Source organism: Buceros rhinoceros, unplaced genomic scaffold, assembly GCF_000710305.1.
Source record: "Buceros rhinoceros silvestris isolate BGI_N320 unplaced genomic scaffold, ASM71030v1 scaffold25114, whole genome shotgun sequence".
NCBI classification, from domain to species: Eukaryota; Metazoa; Chordata; class Aves; order Bucerotiformes; family Bucerotidae; genus Buceros; species Buceros rhinoceros.
Genome location: NW_010406942.1, coordinates 518 through 15,936, shown reverse-complemented (window position 1 = coordinate 15,936; position 15,419 = coordinate 518). Strand labels below are relative to the sequence as shown.

The 15,419-nt window shown below is 49.0% G+C and overlaps 1 protein-coding gene across 1 annotated transcript; it reads right to left on the bottom strand.

Annotated features, from left to right (window-relative positions):
• Positions 1-536: 536 nt before the first annotated feature.
• Positions 537-8,951, bottom strand: AMZ1 (archaelysin family metallopeptidase 1). Its single transcript, XM_010134312.1, has 6 exons — positions 8,614-8,951; positions 7,811-7,978; positions 6,808-6,936; positions 6,541-6,704; positions 4,887-5,063; positions 537-1,244 (listed from the first exon to the last, which is right to left on the bottom strand). The coding sequence occupies exons 1-6, from the start codon at positions 8,915-8,917 to the stop codon at positions 675-677; spliced, it is 1,512 nt and encodes a 503-aa protein (XP_010132614.1). The 5' UTR covers positions 8,918-8,951; the 3' UTR covers positions 537-674.
• Positions 8,952-15,419: the final 6,468 nt, after the last annotated feature.

Here is a 15,419-nt window from a genome sequence, read left to right as displayed (position 1 = left end):
AGTGAAGCAGCCCTGGAGATCCCCTTGACCGTCCGCCAAAACACAGTCATCCCACTAGCACTGTTCTTTGCGGCAGAAGAGCTGCCGGGGACCTCTCTGCTTTCCTCTCTGATTCTGTGCCTGTCCTCCTCCATCTGTCCCCACTACGCAGAGTGTTGAGTCCATCAGCCTTGGTTGTGCTCCTGCCCTCAGCGTGACCTGCAGCGACCAGAACAAAGGGGAACATTTGGTCCAGAGGGAGAGACCCTGTGCTGCAGACTGAAGTGCCAAGCAGAGGAGAGCTCCGTGTACAGGAGAGCTGCCCTGCTTTCACTTGCAGGTTTGTTCAGATGGCCCAAGCTTCTGTGTGAACACATCTAGTGTTTAGCACGGAGCTCTTCCTGGCTGACTTCAAATCAATTGAAATACAGCAAGAAAATGCAAGCGCCTACATAGGACCTGATGTGGGTTTGGAGTGGTGCTGTCGATTAGACCAGCACAGGAAGAACCCTTACAGAAGAACTGATCACAGCAAAAATGTGTTAATAATCTCAGAAAAAGAAACACCTTTTATTCCTGGGGGGCAGTTGCTGTTTCTCTGACAGCAACAACTGGTGGTGAGAAAGGTCAGAAGCAGGGACCAATGTAACCAAAGCGGTAGGAGCAAAGCTGGCCCAACTCAAGGCAGACCCAGCCTAGTTTTCCTCCCACCGCCAGCGATGAGGGGACGATTCCCCTTTGGACAGTTTTCTGGAACTTAGTTTCCTCCGCAAGGAGGAAAATTTATCTCCAAGAACTTTCCTTAGCCCGGTGTTGTCCCTAGCAAAGGGTAGGTTCTTCTTCATAGCAGGCAGTTGTCCTGTAAACATCTCCCACTTAGCCAGGGCGTCCACGGTCTTGTCCACCTGAGCCAGTTCCTCCTCAGAGACATTCCTCTCCAGGGCAGCAATGCACGTCTCCAGCCACAGTTCATAATCTTTAATGACATCTGTGGCCTTGGTGGGCCCGGCGACGTGGGGCTGGCTGTGCGCCTCCGCCAGCGAACACGAGTGCTCGTCCTGTTCCAGCTCCTGGCTGATGGAGAGGGCCTGGCTGCAAGTGTCTGGTGTCAGCGGCTCGGACAAGGTGGTCACAGCCTCGGAGTCGTTCTCGCAGCACATCCCAGAGTCTGAGCTGAACGGAAGGATGTCTTCCGAGGCGGACAGGTCTGCTGACTCTTGCCTGGGCCATGTGGACAATACAGTCTGTGTCCAAGCGTAGAGTTTCTGTGATGGGAGGAAAAAGGGTTTAATTTTAGAGATTGACAGAGAACAGTGATTCCTTTTCCCAGTGTTTGTCAGGTAAACCTTTTCACCTCGGGTCTCTCAGCCTCATGCTACGGTCCTCTCTGCCAGAAGATGGGTTCAGACAACTCACGGTTACCATACGAAGCAGGGGCTTTCTCTCGTCCCATTCTTCTGGAGTCACCATCTGTGGCAGAGCTGCCTCCGGTCAGATGTGGACTCTATCTGCCCTGTCCATGAAGGTGGTGGGAGAAAACAGCACAAAATCCCTCCCTGTGGATATGATCTCCGAGAGAGCCAAACCAGTGCCTCTCTAGAGAAAGTGTGTTGCTATCAAAGCTCCTGAGATAGAGGTGAAGAATCCTGTCTCATTGTGGTGTTAACTCCTGCACTATCATGCATTTTCTTGCTAAGACTAGCTCTTCCCCTCTCAAGCTGAAATGCACAAGTGGAAAGGCTGGGCTCCAGGAAAGAATTAAGGAAAGGAAAATGTCTGAGACAATTTCCTTTCTCGATATTAAATGCTACAGTGGGGCAGGTAACGGGCTGCTTCTGGCACGTTTGTTCCTTATGCTTTGGGGAGTGAACTGCATTCTCCAGTCATCGCTGGGTAACAGGTGATCTCCTGTCTGACTTGTTGGCATGCATTGGGGTTCTCGTGTGTGTTTCTTCAGCTTTTTCACACCCTTGCGGCCTTTTTCTTCACCTTCTCTTTCTGCAGCTCCCAGCTGATACCTTTGTGAAGCCCTGAGGTTGCTTTGGGAAATACAAGGGTGACAGAGGACGAACCCGAGATGCTGGTTGCTGTGCTGGGCTGGTCCGTGCTTGGCTCAGGGTGAGCTGTAGTGGTTGAGCAGCAGGCAGGAGATTTCCGGCCCTGCAGAGCTCCCTTCTCGCACAGCCCCCCCTGCTCCTCCCCCCTTCCCTCCTCTATTGCTCTCTCCTCAGGCAAGTGACAGAAAGGATAAAGAGCTCAAATTGAGTGGGTGAGAGAAATGGTCCCTGTTCCTCATTTCAGTCTGTGCATGAAGCCTCGGGGAAGAATTGCACACAAGAATAAAATGGACTCTTTCAGTGAAGTTAATCCACCCTGCCCCCTCCCTCTGGGGCAAGAAAAAATGTGAAGGGACAACTTTTCTCCTGCCTCATCCCACCTCCAATAGCTGTTCCCTCCCTCTGGGTTTCAAAAACAAAGGAGGCACCAAAAGCTGCAAAAGGAGCCAGACTAGGGCAGGGGACAGCAAAGCTGTTGGAAGGCTACAATCAGGCCATGATTTTATAATGGTTTTAAAATTCCCAAGGAATTGAATCCGGGAAGGAATCACAGCTGCTACGTAGCACAATTCCCAAGAAGAGAAAGAGCTGCTGAGCTGAGGATATTCAAACAGAGTATCTGCATCAAGGCCAAAGGAGGAGACGATTGACTCAAGATTGCTACCAACCCCCAAAATCTTTCCTGCCTCTCCCCCATGTGGTGTTTATTGAGGCAAACGTGGGAAGGGTTGTAGGGCTGCAGCCCCTCTTTATGCTCTCCTGTTTGACTAGACAGGGACAACCTCTTGCCAGTTTTAGCTCACCTGCCGCCAGGAGCATTTGAAGTGGATGCCCACCCCAGGTCAGTCACTAAGAATTAAACTTGTTGTCTGACCCCCTCAAGGAGCTCCAGGTTTGGCACAGGAAGTTTTTCAAGCCCCTCTGCTGTATCAGCACTGTCACCCCCAGCAGCCGTGCAGCCACGCCGCACCTGAGAGCAGATACTGCCACTACCACCACGTGGTGAGGATGGAGCTCAGCCAACCTCGAAGGGCAGCCTGAGCACTGTGTTCTTCTGCAGTGTCACCACTGCAAGCTAACCTCTGCGCCTCGGGCAGCACGGCCTGGGATGCTGCAGGAGCAGCAGGTGGGAACGCTGGTTGTGGCAGGGAAACACCATGAGAAAGGGTTGGATTGCAGTTTTCCGGATGACTCACGGTGCTGAAGAAACGGAGTGTTCCTGAGTGAGTCTCAGATAAATAGATCAAGAGGTTCTTCCTCCTGCATAAGGACTGGTTTCCTGTCCCACGTGTTGTTCTGCCCATAACCGTGTCTCAGTTGCAGACTCGAGCAGCACTACCTGCTCCTGGCGCGGAGCGGCTGTGTCTGGTGTTTCCTGTATTTATTACGAGGGTCTGGGGCTGTTCAGGGGCAGGTGTGACCCAGGCTTGTTTTCCAAAGGGAAATGTGACTTCAGACTTGTACTTGGCCAGCCGTGACCTCTCCAAACATGCTTAGCAAGTAACTTTGCTGTCTGGTCTTGTCTCCAAATGCTTCGTGCTCTCTACCATCAGTTCCTTAACTGTTTAGTTAATCTTCAGCATTTCTTAGCTCCTCTCAGTGCTATAGCAGAGCCTCTTACAGCGACTATCATGTTATCACAGATTATCTTATACCAGCTCATGCTATATCTAGCTGAGCTTTTCCTTCTCAGGCAAGCAGATGTGCCATCTGGCAAGGGCGTCGTCCCTTCAGGTTTGTGTTCGCTGTTGCCAGGGAAGGCCGAGCCAGTTACAGTGTTTACTGCAGGTGTAAAGGCAAAAATCTTTCTAGAAAAGCAGACTGCAGGTGGCCGTTCTCTTCTAGAAAGCAACAGCTGGATGCTGGCAGGCTGGGTGTCTAAATAACCCAGATTTATTCTTCTGGTGGTCTGGGCAAGTGAGGCACCTCTCGGAAGAAGGGACCAAACAGTCACGGAGTCAGAGACAGGTCTAACACTGCCGCAGATGCACACATGAGCAGCATAAACCACACAAATGGGTTTGGTGTTTGTTTTCCCCACATCCTTTGCTGTGCTTCTGTGTGTGTGATTCCAAGCTGAATGAAACTAGAGGCATCCCTGTGCTCATTCCGTGTGTATCTTGTTACAAATAGAACTCACAGACTTTAAAACAGCAGCTGGGAAAATCCTGTCTCTGAACGTGATGTGTGTCAGACAAGAATTATAAGCAGGGAGAAGGCAGGGTGCTGCATCAGAATGATGACATTATTTCTATCCTACCAGCCGTTTGGCTACTGAATCCTGCTTTTTAGACAGCAGAAGTAGAAAGCGCTTTCTAGAGCTGAAGGGCATCTGAGCACTCTTCCTGATGTTTGCAGTTTCGTGGGTGGGAGAGAAGAGACACAAGAGTCTGGGACCCTCCGCTTATTTGGGGGTAATACTTTGGGCACCTTTCTCCTACCTCTAAGTAGAGGAGCTGCAGCAGAGTGTGCACTTAGCGTTTTCTCCCTGTTACCAGCAGCCCAGAGAGGCAGAAAACCACGGAAAGGGCCCAGACGTGGGAATCACTGCGCTCACTCCTGCTCTGGCTTGAAATGCTCCTACCCTCCCCACCTCAATTTTGGAAGTAGCAAAATGTGGTCAGACTGTTGCACTGTCCCGTGTTGTGAACAGCCCAAAGCCCTAGAACGTGTGTAAAGTGCTGTGTTAGACACAGACCGTGTGTTCAGCACCCGCCTTGTTTAGGTGGAGGCTTTCCAGTGCACCTAACACGCTGCTGCAGCTCCTTTAATGCTGTGGTGTGAGGTGAGCAGCTCTGCTCCCTGCTCTGTCCCCTTGCTCCAGGAAGGGCTGGTGGTTCTGTCTCTCACCCTGTAGCGCTCGACGAGTTTGAAGCCCACGACATGCTGCAGCTTCCGCAGGCAGATGGGACACGGCTCCAGCGGCCGCAGCAGGGCTTCGTCCAGGCTCAGCGCGCCCTGCATGATGCACTGGAGCCAGCGGCAGGTCCCCAGCCCCATCAGGTGGCAGATCTCGTGACAGGTCACCTTTGAGGAAAGCAAAAATCTCAGCAGTGCATGGTCATTACTGCTTCCGCTGTCCCGTCCCCTCCTCTGCTGTTCCACCTTCCCTGCTTCCGCTGTCCCCTCCTCTGCTGTTCCACCTTCCCTGCTTCCGCTGTCCCCTCCTCTGCTGTTCCACCTTCCCTGCTTCCGCTGTCCCCTCCTCTGCTGTTCCACCTTCCCTGCTTCCGCTGTCCCCTCCTCTGCTGTTCCACCTTCCCTGCTCCCCAACAGTCTAAACGACTCATTGTTCAGCCCTGGCAGTCCTCCAGCCTAGGCTTTTCCAGGGGAAAAGGTGAGCATGGTTCCCTTCTTCCCAGGAACCCCAACATCTGTGTGTGTTTGGTGGAGGAAGGAGGAGTGGTGTGTTTTTTAGCTGTAGGAAGACCCTGTAGAGAGCATATTCAGAGCTCCAGGGCAGTGCTGCTGTCCCTCTCTACCCCAAGAACAGCACGGTGGTTTTTATAAGGGATAAAAACCAGTCCCACAGGGTTTGAAAAGAGCAGCACAGCCCATGAAGGAAATCTGTAAAAAGCTATCGGCAATAATAGATATGGGTCCTTCCAAAGCCGAAGCTCTTCATGTTTGTGCCAGAGCAAAAGCTAAGCTGCAGTCAGCTGGCCAGGCGTGACTGCCTTGGGAACTGGCAACGGGGAAAGGCTGAGGGGGGAGGCTTCCCCTCCTCCTCCCCCCACTGCTACCTGACATCATTTGAAATGACTACAGGAAGAGACCTCAGACTAGAAAATCCTGAGCAAATACCAGGGAGGCAGTGAGAAAAGGCATCAAAGGTGTTAGCGCGGCCGCTCCACGTGGGCTGGTTTGGGGAGAAACACCAGAAGCAGAGCAGGCAGGAGGGCAGAGGGGAGATGCTGAGATGAGGGTGGGCAGCACTGGTGAAGGGGATGTGTCAAAGATGAATGCGGCTTAAGAGCATCTGCATATAAATACAGGTGCAAGCTTCTCTGAGGTGTTTTTCTCATCCATCCATGTAAGCAGTTCTGGCAGGTGGTCTTCTCCCCTTACAGATACCAGTGTCTGGGGAAGACACAGTCACCCCTCCCAGCCGCTAGCTATTCTGATTACCCTCTGAATGCTTTATCAGCTAACCGGGCCACCTGCCCGAGTATCACCGGGACAAGCAAAACACTGAGATCACCCGAGCGTGAGCCTGGGAGCTGGGCAGGGTTTTGCCTCAGTGCTGCTCCACAACATAAGGCAAGTCCTGTAGCCTCACCGTACAGCTGATACCACAGTTGGCCCAAGTGGCAAAGAGAGTGAGAGGAGCCTGCGCAGTGCTCTAAAACACAGCTCTCCAGGACTGCATCGAGCGTGTGGACATAGCTGCGATTGCCAGCATCTTCTGGGAGCGGAGCCTCAGGAGACATGGGTTATGCCCAGGCCTGAAATATTTCACCCTACATGGCAAGAGATATGGGATGCAGGAGACTGCGGGTCCTACCTTACAGCACTGGACCATCTCTTGGGCACTGAACGGCAACGTTCGGTCTCTGCTTTCCTTGCTGACCTCACATAACTCTTTCTTCTGCGTGAGTGGATTCAAGCTGCTACAACCAGCCTGGGGGGAAACCCCGGAAAATCTAGCAAAGCTGCAGACTCCCACTTCTGTAAAGAGAGGCATGTACAAGTTAGGCATTGGCTCTCTTACAACTGTCTCTTAGGCAGCATGAAAAAGCTGTGCTGGGAGATCATGGGAAACAAATCCCACCTTGTCCTGGCAGGAATTTGCTGAATGTGAAGCTCCAGGTCTCACATGGGTAAAGATCCAGCAGAGTGAGTCCAAGGACACACAGGGCATCCATGGGTTTGTTGTTCTTCAAGAAATTTAGGATCCCATCTGGAAAAATACAGGAGAGAAGTTCATTAAAAGTAAGCATCCCTGGAAGGCATGCAAGAGGCAGAATTTCTGCTCCTCATGGGGAGGAGGATGTAATCCAAGCCACAGATAGGCAGAGCTGCTGGATTCAGCATGTCGGATGGAGAAGCACGGCTGTGTGGCCCACTCAAATCAGTGTACGAGCAGACCTGGCTTGGGAAGTGCTACTGAGCACAGAATTAAAACAGAGAGTGCTAAGGGCAGAGATGTAGGTGAGTTCAGTATTATCCCATGGAAATAAGCACCTGGAAGTAGGAGAACTTCCCTACAAGCATTTCAGACCTGAGCTGGCTGCAACACTGGGTTTGTGCTGAGCACGTGCTGCCTGCGGTACCTGCAAACAGCTTGTTCCAGATGGATGTTTGTGCAGTGCGAGTTTGGCAGCTGACAAACCCATTTCCCTGGGGAGCTGCGTGACACTTGAACCCGAGTTTCCTAACATGAAAGGCCAGTGACATCCCCACCTGCACCGCCCAGGCCACTGATTTACTTTGGCTCTGGACAAGAGATGGGAGAACTCGGACTGCACCACATCAACAGTGCCTTCCCGCGGAGCTGATCCGATCACTTCGCAGAGCCGGACCTAAACATAATAGCACTGAAAAAATACAAAGAGCAGAGGAAAATATGATGAACGTCACTTTGGTTTTTATTCCTGTTTCCAGCCCCAAAGTTCTGGGTTTTCCATGGGAACAGGATTTCTCCCTTTTCACTCCCTTCCTCATCCCCTCCCTGCTCAGGCAATGAAGGGCTATTTCAGGCATTTCCTCAGGGAGGGCTCGTGCCCACCTGCCAAGCTGGTGTCTCTGCGGGCTCCCCACTCCCAGGTCCTTACCTGCATGAAGCTGCACCCTGTCCGAGTCCTGGCTGTGGCGATAGCAGCAGTGGATGGACGAGATGGGGATGGAGGGAAGGCACTTCACACGGAGACCCAGGAAGAAAGACTCAACGCAGCTCTGGAGGGAATCCAGCAGCGAGAGCCCGGCTGGCCCTTCTATTAAGTCTAAGAAGAGAAGCTCTATTATCAGTTCCTTAAACTGAACAACAGGGTCTGAAGGGGTTTTGGCCACAGCAACTGGGGAGGAGGAAGGCTGGTTCATTCTGAAGTTAATTCTTACTCTGGGATGTGGTGGATGTCTCTAAATGGTTGAACAGATATGGAGGAGAAGAGGAGGCTCTTTCTGAGAGGTGGCTGGAGGCATTAGTACACTCTCTCAGAAGCAGAGCAGATGTGCCAGGAAGGCTGTCTCGTATTTAAGTTGTACAGAAAGATTAATGTGGGAATGGGTGGCTGGTTTTAATGAACCACCAGGGATGGAGCTCCAGAAATGCTGTTTCATCCAGAATTGCTTTACAAATAGCTGTGTGTGTGTGTGTGCGTGTGTGTACATACACATATATTCATAGCACATCCCTCCCAGGGGCACACATACCATTTACAGGGAGGGTCACTGATGGGGTCATCATGGCTTGTGACTCTGGACATGGTCATGTCAGAGCCTTTGGTATGACGCTTATCTTTGCCATGGCAATTGCATCTTGCAGGTTAGTCCTTAGGAGAGGATGTTAGTAGTGTTCAGCACCACCCACCGCCCTCCCATACCTTTGCAGGTGACTCAGTGAAGAGGCCCACATTACCTATAGGTTGCAGGTAAATGTGCTTTCGATAGAAGTTCTGCTTCCTCCTCAGCATGGCATGATAGAACGTCTCAAAGTCCTCAGGAGCATCGGGGTGGCTGAGGAGCCAGTCGAAAGCCGTCCGGATGAGCAGTGTGCAGAAGAGCGTTCTCTGTGGGTTGTAGGCTTCAGAGAGGAACAGCTTCTCTGCCCTGGAGAAAGCTTTGGCATAGAGCTCCTGCAGGGCTGGGTTGGTGGAGATCAGCGCATCCTTCAGAGCCCGGGGCCCGAAGCTGAATTCCTGAGCGTGTTTGCACTGCAGCATCGCGGAGAGACCCACCGGCTGTGGCACTGCCTGCAGGAGGGGATACAACCATCAGCAGGGGGCCTTGCGAGGGACCTGGAAACTGTCTCATACTTTGCTCTCAAAGCAGTTTTCACTGAGATCCCAGCTGTAAGGTTTGATTGGGAGCTTCTAAATGTGCTGGCCGGGGGCCCTGCGCATTTACATGACAATTACAGGGTGCTCTACAACTCTGTAAGTCGCTGGTTTATGGACAACGTACCAGTAGATGGTGCTCAAGAACGCATGGCCTCATTATGGCTACCAAGTGTCTGGATTAAATCAGATAGTTAGGGTTTTTTGGTTGTTTTGGTTTTTTTTTTTTTGGTGCTCTGTAAGTCCCAATAACCCAGGAGGTGCCTCTGTATTCTGTGCAACTGGCTGCACTGGCCCTCATGTGATGTTGAAAGGTGGTGCTCGTTTTTGCATGGACTAATCCACACTCCTTGGGGCTCTCAAAGGCATAGGTCCATGGCAGGAAAGACGAGGTAGATGTTGGTCTTTATTTATCACTCTATTATCAGAAGCCTTACCTTCAGATTTACCTGACACTAGGGAAAGCAGCTCTTCACTGTTGACAATTCCATCTAACAGCTTTTAATCCTCACTCTCGGGTGTTGATCTGGGGCATCTGCTGGCTCACCGTGCTCTTGTCAGGCTGGGAAGCTTTGCCCAGCTGGATCTGGTGGGACTTGGTGGGCGAGACTCATGTTTGCTGGTGCTGCCTCTCTAGCAAGATATGTACAAGCCCATTGCCATGGTGACCCTTTGTGAATAACTTCATGTCACACCGTGTTAGCATGAAGAATACTGGTGATGATGTGAAGCGGTAAATACAGAGCAAATGAAAGCCTGCAGCAGAAAGAAATTAACTCAAAGTGTCCTGGAAATATCCTCTCCAGGATCCCTTCCAAGGCCAGCGTCACCCAAAGCTACAGACGTCATGCACCTATTTCCCATCGCGGTTAGGGAGATTTCAGTAGACATCTTGGGGAAAAGGAAGAAAAAGGAAAGAAAGTACAACTCTTCAGTTAACCAATGTTGGGATTTTTCCAAAGACACTCGGGTTTTTTTGTAAGGAGTTCACACCAAGTAGAACTGGAGTATTTTGGAGCAGTCCTTTCGGCAAAGCTGCCTACCACAGGTGTGAGCTCCACCTGTACAGAGCAGAATGGAAAAGATACGGGTATATGTGCACAAAAACAAAGGGTTTCTAGGAATAAGTAGTATCTTCTATTAGGCGAGTTAATACCAACTTAAAATAAACCAGAGCAGCTTTTTGGGTGCAAAAGCAAATGTATCAGCTGCTGATTGTCACCATTATAACAGCACCATCCCATCACAGAAAAAAAGAGGTGAACTATTTTTGGAAGGGACTGGTAAGTCTATAATTTAAGTAGGTCTGCAGCCTAGCTCTGCCAGTGATGAGCAGTGGCCCTTGAGGACTGCAATAGAACAAGAAAATTCAATATTTAAAAAATGGTTCCAACAGGAGCCAAAGTCTTTCCTCGTTTATGCCGAGAAGGCGCTGGTAGTTTGCACCATAAGAGAAAGGTGGCAGCCCATTAAAATTAACATTGAATTTCTTTACATCTCACCCTTGGGAAGATACATGTGTGTATAAGCAGTCCTCAAGGAATACTTGTGCGGTGTGATCTCTTTTGCCCTAAGGGTATTCAGCCCAGGAGAGGGAGCGAGTAAGAGGTTTTATTTCTGCAGCTTTTGTGTTTCACTAGCATTAAGTTTGACAGCAGATGGCAAGGTGAGATTTGAAGTGGTACAAGAGCCCTAATCCAATGAAAGTTTAGAAATAAATCTATGATGCTTTCTCAGCCACCTCTTATTGCCCAAAAAACATCCACAGTGCTTCTACTGATTTTCACAGGTGGCAACACGAGTCTGTGTGAGGTTTGTCACTTTGTTCTGTGCTTTGTCACCCAAATTTCTACACTTCTGATTTGCTTCCAGGATTGGGAGGACTAAGTCTGGCCCCACCAGGTCATCAGGAATTTTGCTTTGGGCTAGGGTGAAGATTTGCCTTTTCCTAAGAGCAATATTCCGCTTGTTCTGCAGAAACTTTAAATATAAGCATCGTTTTTCCAGTCATACGCAGAACTTGCACGCGGAAGCTATTAGCAATATTAAAATAACGGAGGATGTGATCCTGTGAGCTACTGAGCACCTGTTGCTCCCAGGGAAATAAAGAAGAGACTTTGCACTTGGTACAGGTTGAGGGTGATCTTGTCAAAGAAGGTTTCTGAGAAGCACGAGCCACTTTGACCAGCGCTTCCTGGCAATAAGTGGGGTGTGGGTCTGGGGGAGGGGAAGCTGGTTAGAAAATGAATGGATTTTTCTTTTCTAAATGGGATGTATGGGACAGCAGATACAATGAGCGCACAGTCTTCTAGCGCGTGTTCCCCCGGGCTCCCTCATGGAATATAGTGTGTGCGCAAAGCTATGGGATATACATTGTTTCGCAAGGCTTCCTAAAAGGGGACATTCACCCGGCTCCAGACATTCCCAGCTATGACCAGGGGTGTTCTGTGAATGTCCACCATCCCCAAGGATGTCCGTGCTTATGTTTTAGTGGTTTGAAAGCTCAAGCACAGGGATTCACTTGCAACGTGCAGTCCGGAGTGACGCGTGCCTCCTTCTCCCAAGACGCTGGTTTTGCTTCCAAGGGAGTATCAGCACTCGTCACACCCTCCAAATCCAACACAATCACTTCTCTTTAATACATTTTCTAAAATACTCCCCTGGAGAAAATTAATGCTTCAGAAAATTTTTATGGTCAACTTTAGCAGTTTAGAAAAGGAGCTGTTTTATAACATCAGCTATCGCAGATGCTACTTGTACTTGATCTAATCTATGGATATAGTGTTTCGTTAACTGAAGTAGCACAAAAGGGCTTTCTAGTTTTTAGCCCTTGTGCCGAGGGTGCCCTGTATTACTTAATGCAGGGCTTCAAGAGGAAACGGTCCTTTAGCATAGATATTTTTTCCTCCCCCTCAGTTTTTAAGATGCTGAGGTGGTGATGAAGAAGTGGAGGCACCGATGCTTCCTTCTGCCCTTCAGGTGTGTAGGAAGGAGACATCATGTCTTTAAAGAAACAAAAGCAGATAATTTGACCCCTTGTTTAATGACAAGCCATAGGACTTGACTAGCAAGTCCTGAGGAGGAGGAACTAACTCTTTTTATTTAAAAAGCTGGTAACTGGTAGTTGCACTGGAGGAAATGCTTTAAGCAAAATCGTAATTTAAAGACCTGCTGCAAGTGGAGACGCTGCCCATGCCCACTGATGTGCCATGTTTGGCTTTAACCATTAGCAAAAAGGCTCCTCTTCCCAATCTGCATTTTGGCATTCCATCTTGCAGCCATTTGCTAATGTAATTTTTTCCAAAACAAGGAGCACCTGCATGGCATCGTATGAATGAGCAATGCCCGTCCGTGCAGTAGGAAACTGGAGCCCGTGCCCTCCTGGCACCCACAGGGCCCCTGAGAGCAGGGAGGGAGCTGCCCTGTGCTGGGAATCCTCTGGGTTACAGGGACCTCCCTCTCTTTTCTGTTATTCAGATCCTTCATATTATTCATCATCACATCCAAGCAGTGAGGTGGGGGGACAAATAACGCAAATGTTTTGGCTCTTGGCTCCTTGTCCACTGTTGGGGACAGCCTCTTCCAATGATTGCACTGTGGGAGGAACCCGGCTGTGGCCTTTCTGCCTGCGGGGCATGACGTGGCTCCAAGGACAACCTGGACCATACGCCTGGCTTTTGATAACATATAGGGCTTTCACATCAGATTGGGCATATTACACAAATCTTTTTACTATGGAACTCGACGGGTTTTTCAGTGTTTTCACTAGAAATGCCTCCCACATCCAGCCTCAGCACATGACAGTTGAGCAGTCGGTATATTCCCATTCCTACAGTAACCTGTAATGCGCTTTATATGTAATTCTGGTGTCTCATAAATTATTCTCTTTGCAAATCAGGCACCTATAAATTATTCTCTGTAATTGAAAATAACCTATGAATTATTCTTTTTGTAATTCACACTTATGTCACTTATTCTCTGTTTTATATTGACATTGACATTGCTTTCTTGGATAGATATGCCTGGGGCTGACAGTAACAGTGTAATTCTCAAAGGCCAAGGAAATATCATACAGTGCAAGTTCACATGGGATGTTCTGACAAGACAGAAATGGCCTTGTGTGCAGAAAATCTACATTGCACAGGTCCAGAAAAGGGCACTCTCTACATAATGGATTTACTTGGTATTTTGTGGGATTTGGCCCTAATGTTGTCCAGACTGTATTGTTATATACATTTTTTAAGCTTTTTTTTTAAAAGCTGATCACTCTAAAGTTGTGTATTTTATAAGTCAACTTGTTAGTGATTTTAGCTCTGCCTTATTTACACTGCAGGCTGCAGATGCACAGAAGAAGGTTCGTTCTGTTTCCTTCCCCTCTCAGCTCTTGTGAAGTATTTAGAGGCAAACTCACTTAACTGGGCTCTTTGGATGTCAGAGGGGCATTAACAGAGTCTCTTAAAACTGATTGATTGCCTGAGTTAGGTGCTGTACTGTAAACAAGCCGTGATAGCGCAGAAAATTCATAGCCAGTCGACAGAAATGAAAAGCCCAGAGCAAACATAACAAGCATTAACTAATTATCAACACATGCCCTGCTTCCTTAATCGCTCTTTTCCTGAGATTTGCAGTTGGTGTCTGCTACTGCTCCTCTAGGGTCAGCCTCTCCTCCCCAGCACCATGGAGATGACAGCCTGAAAGCAATTTTCACAATTTATTTGTTGACATTTACAGAAAGAAATTTTTCTTGACTGCGAAGTTCAGCCGTCAATGGGTAAAAAAGTCCAGCGTGATGGGACAGAGGGAGGACACCGAGGTGGGAAAGCATTTAACCCTAGTCCAAACAAAATCCTCACTAGCCCAGCTCCTTCCTCAAGGACCCCAGGACAGCCCCTTGCCCAGCCGGGCTCTGCCTGCTGCCTACGCTCAGCTGCTGGGGTCAGTCCAGATCTGTTTGTCCAGGTTCAGACCCGAAATGGAGCAACTCCCAGGGGCTGCGGGGGGATTTCAAGAGATTTGGCCCCGCAGAATCAATCTCCTCTCCTCATGGAGAAAATACACTCCAGACCTATCACCCCCAAACTTGTACCCACAAGGAGCTGCAGCATCTTCCATTAAATGGCCACAAAACACTGAGTCAGCTCTGTGTGTGTTCGAGCCCGTAATGTCATATAAAACCTACCGGCCTCATGTACTGCCGGATCCCAATAATGTTTATGTGTAACGTCTCTGGAATATGTTTGTGACTCGGAAACAGATGCTTTGTGTGGTATGTCTCAAGAAGAGTCATTCTGGTGCTGTGGAAACCTCCAGGGACTCGCGCACATGTTTACTGGGAGGAGAATCTGCCTGTCACATTGGAACTGTGATTGATATGTTATGGCCGCAAGGCTCTGTCCTGGAAGTTTGACCTCACATGAATCTTCCTTATTAATTTCCTTGGACTGCTGAACTAGTCAGATGGACAACTCACATGCAGAAGGGTTTGCAGGAATGAAGACTGGATTTGTGAAGGTTGTTAAATACCTAGGATGGAGACCCATGGAAGCATCTGCCCTTATTTATGTATGCTTATTTAAGTGTTCTTAAGTATTTAAGAATACCTACCTATCCACTTTCCCCTTGATTTTGTTTTACGTTGAAGCCTGCTCTCTTCAATACACTTTTCATCATTTGAATATGTATTAAGGACATACATTATCCCTAGTTTCAGTAGTCTGTTCTAACAATTTTATTTATTCCATGCACATACATAACGCTACCTTTTTTTAGTGCCCTCTATTTGCGGCTCTCTAAGTGCCATTCATGAACTTCTCCATGTTACCTTCCAGAAAGTAAGCTGATGGTATTTGTCTTTCCCCCTACTCCCCCTCACCACCCATTTTTTCATCGGTGCTTTCTCCATTCATTTTAGTCTGGTTAAACTCTCTGTGATGCTTCTCCTGTGATGAAGGGCTGAATGGATTCTTCTTCCCTTGCTCTTACATGGAACAAACCTTCACAATCTACCTCTTACGTTCCTGTGCATTCGCTAACCAAAGACCCAAAAGCATGGAGCAACACCCATCAGCGCTACACTATAAGCCTGGCACTGCAGATGCACGGTTCCAGGCAGTTTGCTCTTCATCACACTTGTCTAGACAGACTAAATGGTTTCTATGAGAAAGCCCCAGTCAGCCAGGAAAGAGGCTGCGTTCTCCATACAGATGGATGCCCAAACAGGTATGGCTATGGGTAGATATTCCCTCCAGCACAGGCGTTACAGAAGTGGTTCATCATGCAGAATAAATGCACTGTAATGCTGAGCATCGTCCCAGGAAATCAAGTGCTTTTTAAGTGGTGGCGCCAGGTAGGGGATGTTTATGAGCATTTTACAGCCAAGGGCGGGGGG

Coding starts and splice junctions, on each gene's coding strand:
- AMZ1 (XM_010134312.1), bottom strand. CDS start 8,917: ATGCTGCAGTGCAAACACGCTCAGGAATTCAGCTTCGGGCCCCGGGCT. Junction 7,979..8,613: donor CATTTACCTGCAACCTATAG/GTAATGTGGGCC, acceptor TTCTCTTCTTAG/ACTTAATAGAAGGGCCAGCC. Junction 6,937..7,810: donor CAGGGTGCAGCTTCATGCAG/GTAAGGACCTGG, acceptor GTATTTTTCCAG/ATGGGATCCTAAATTTCTTG.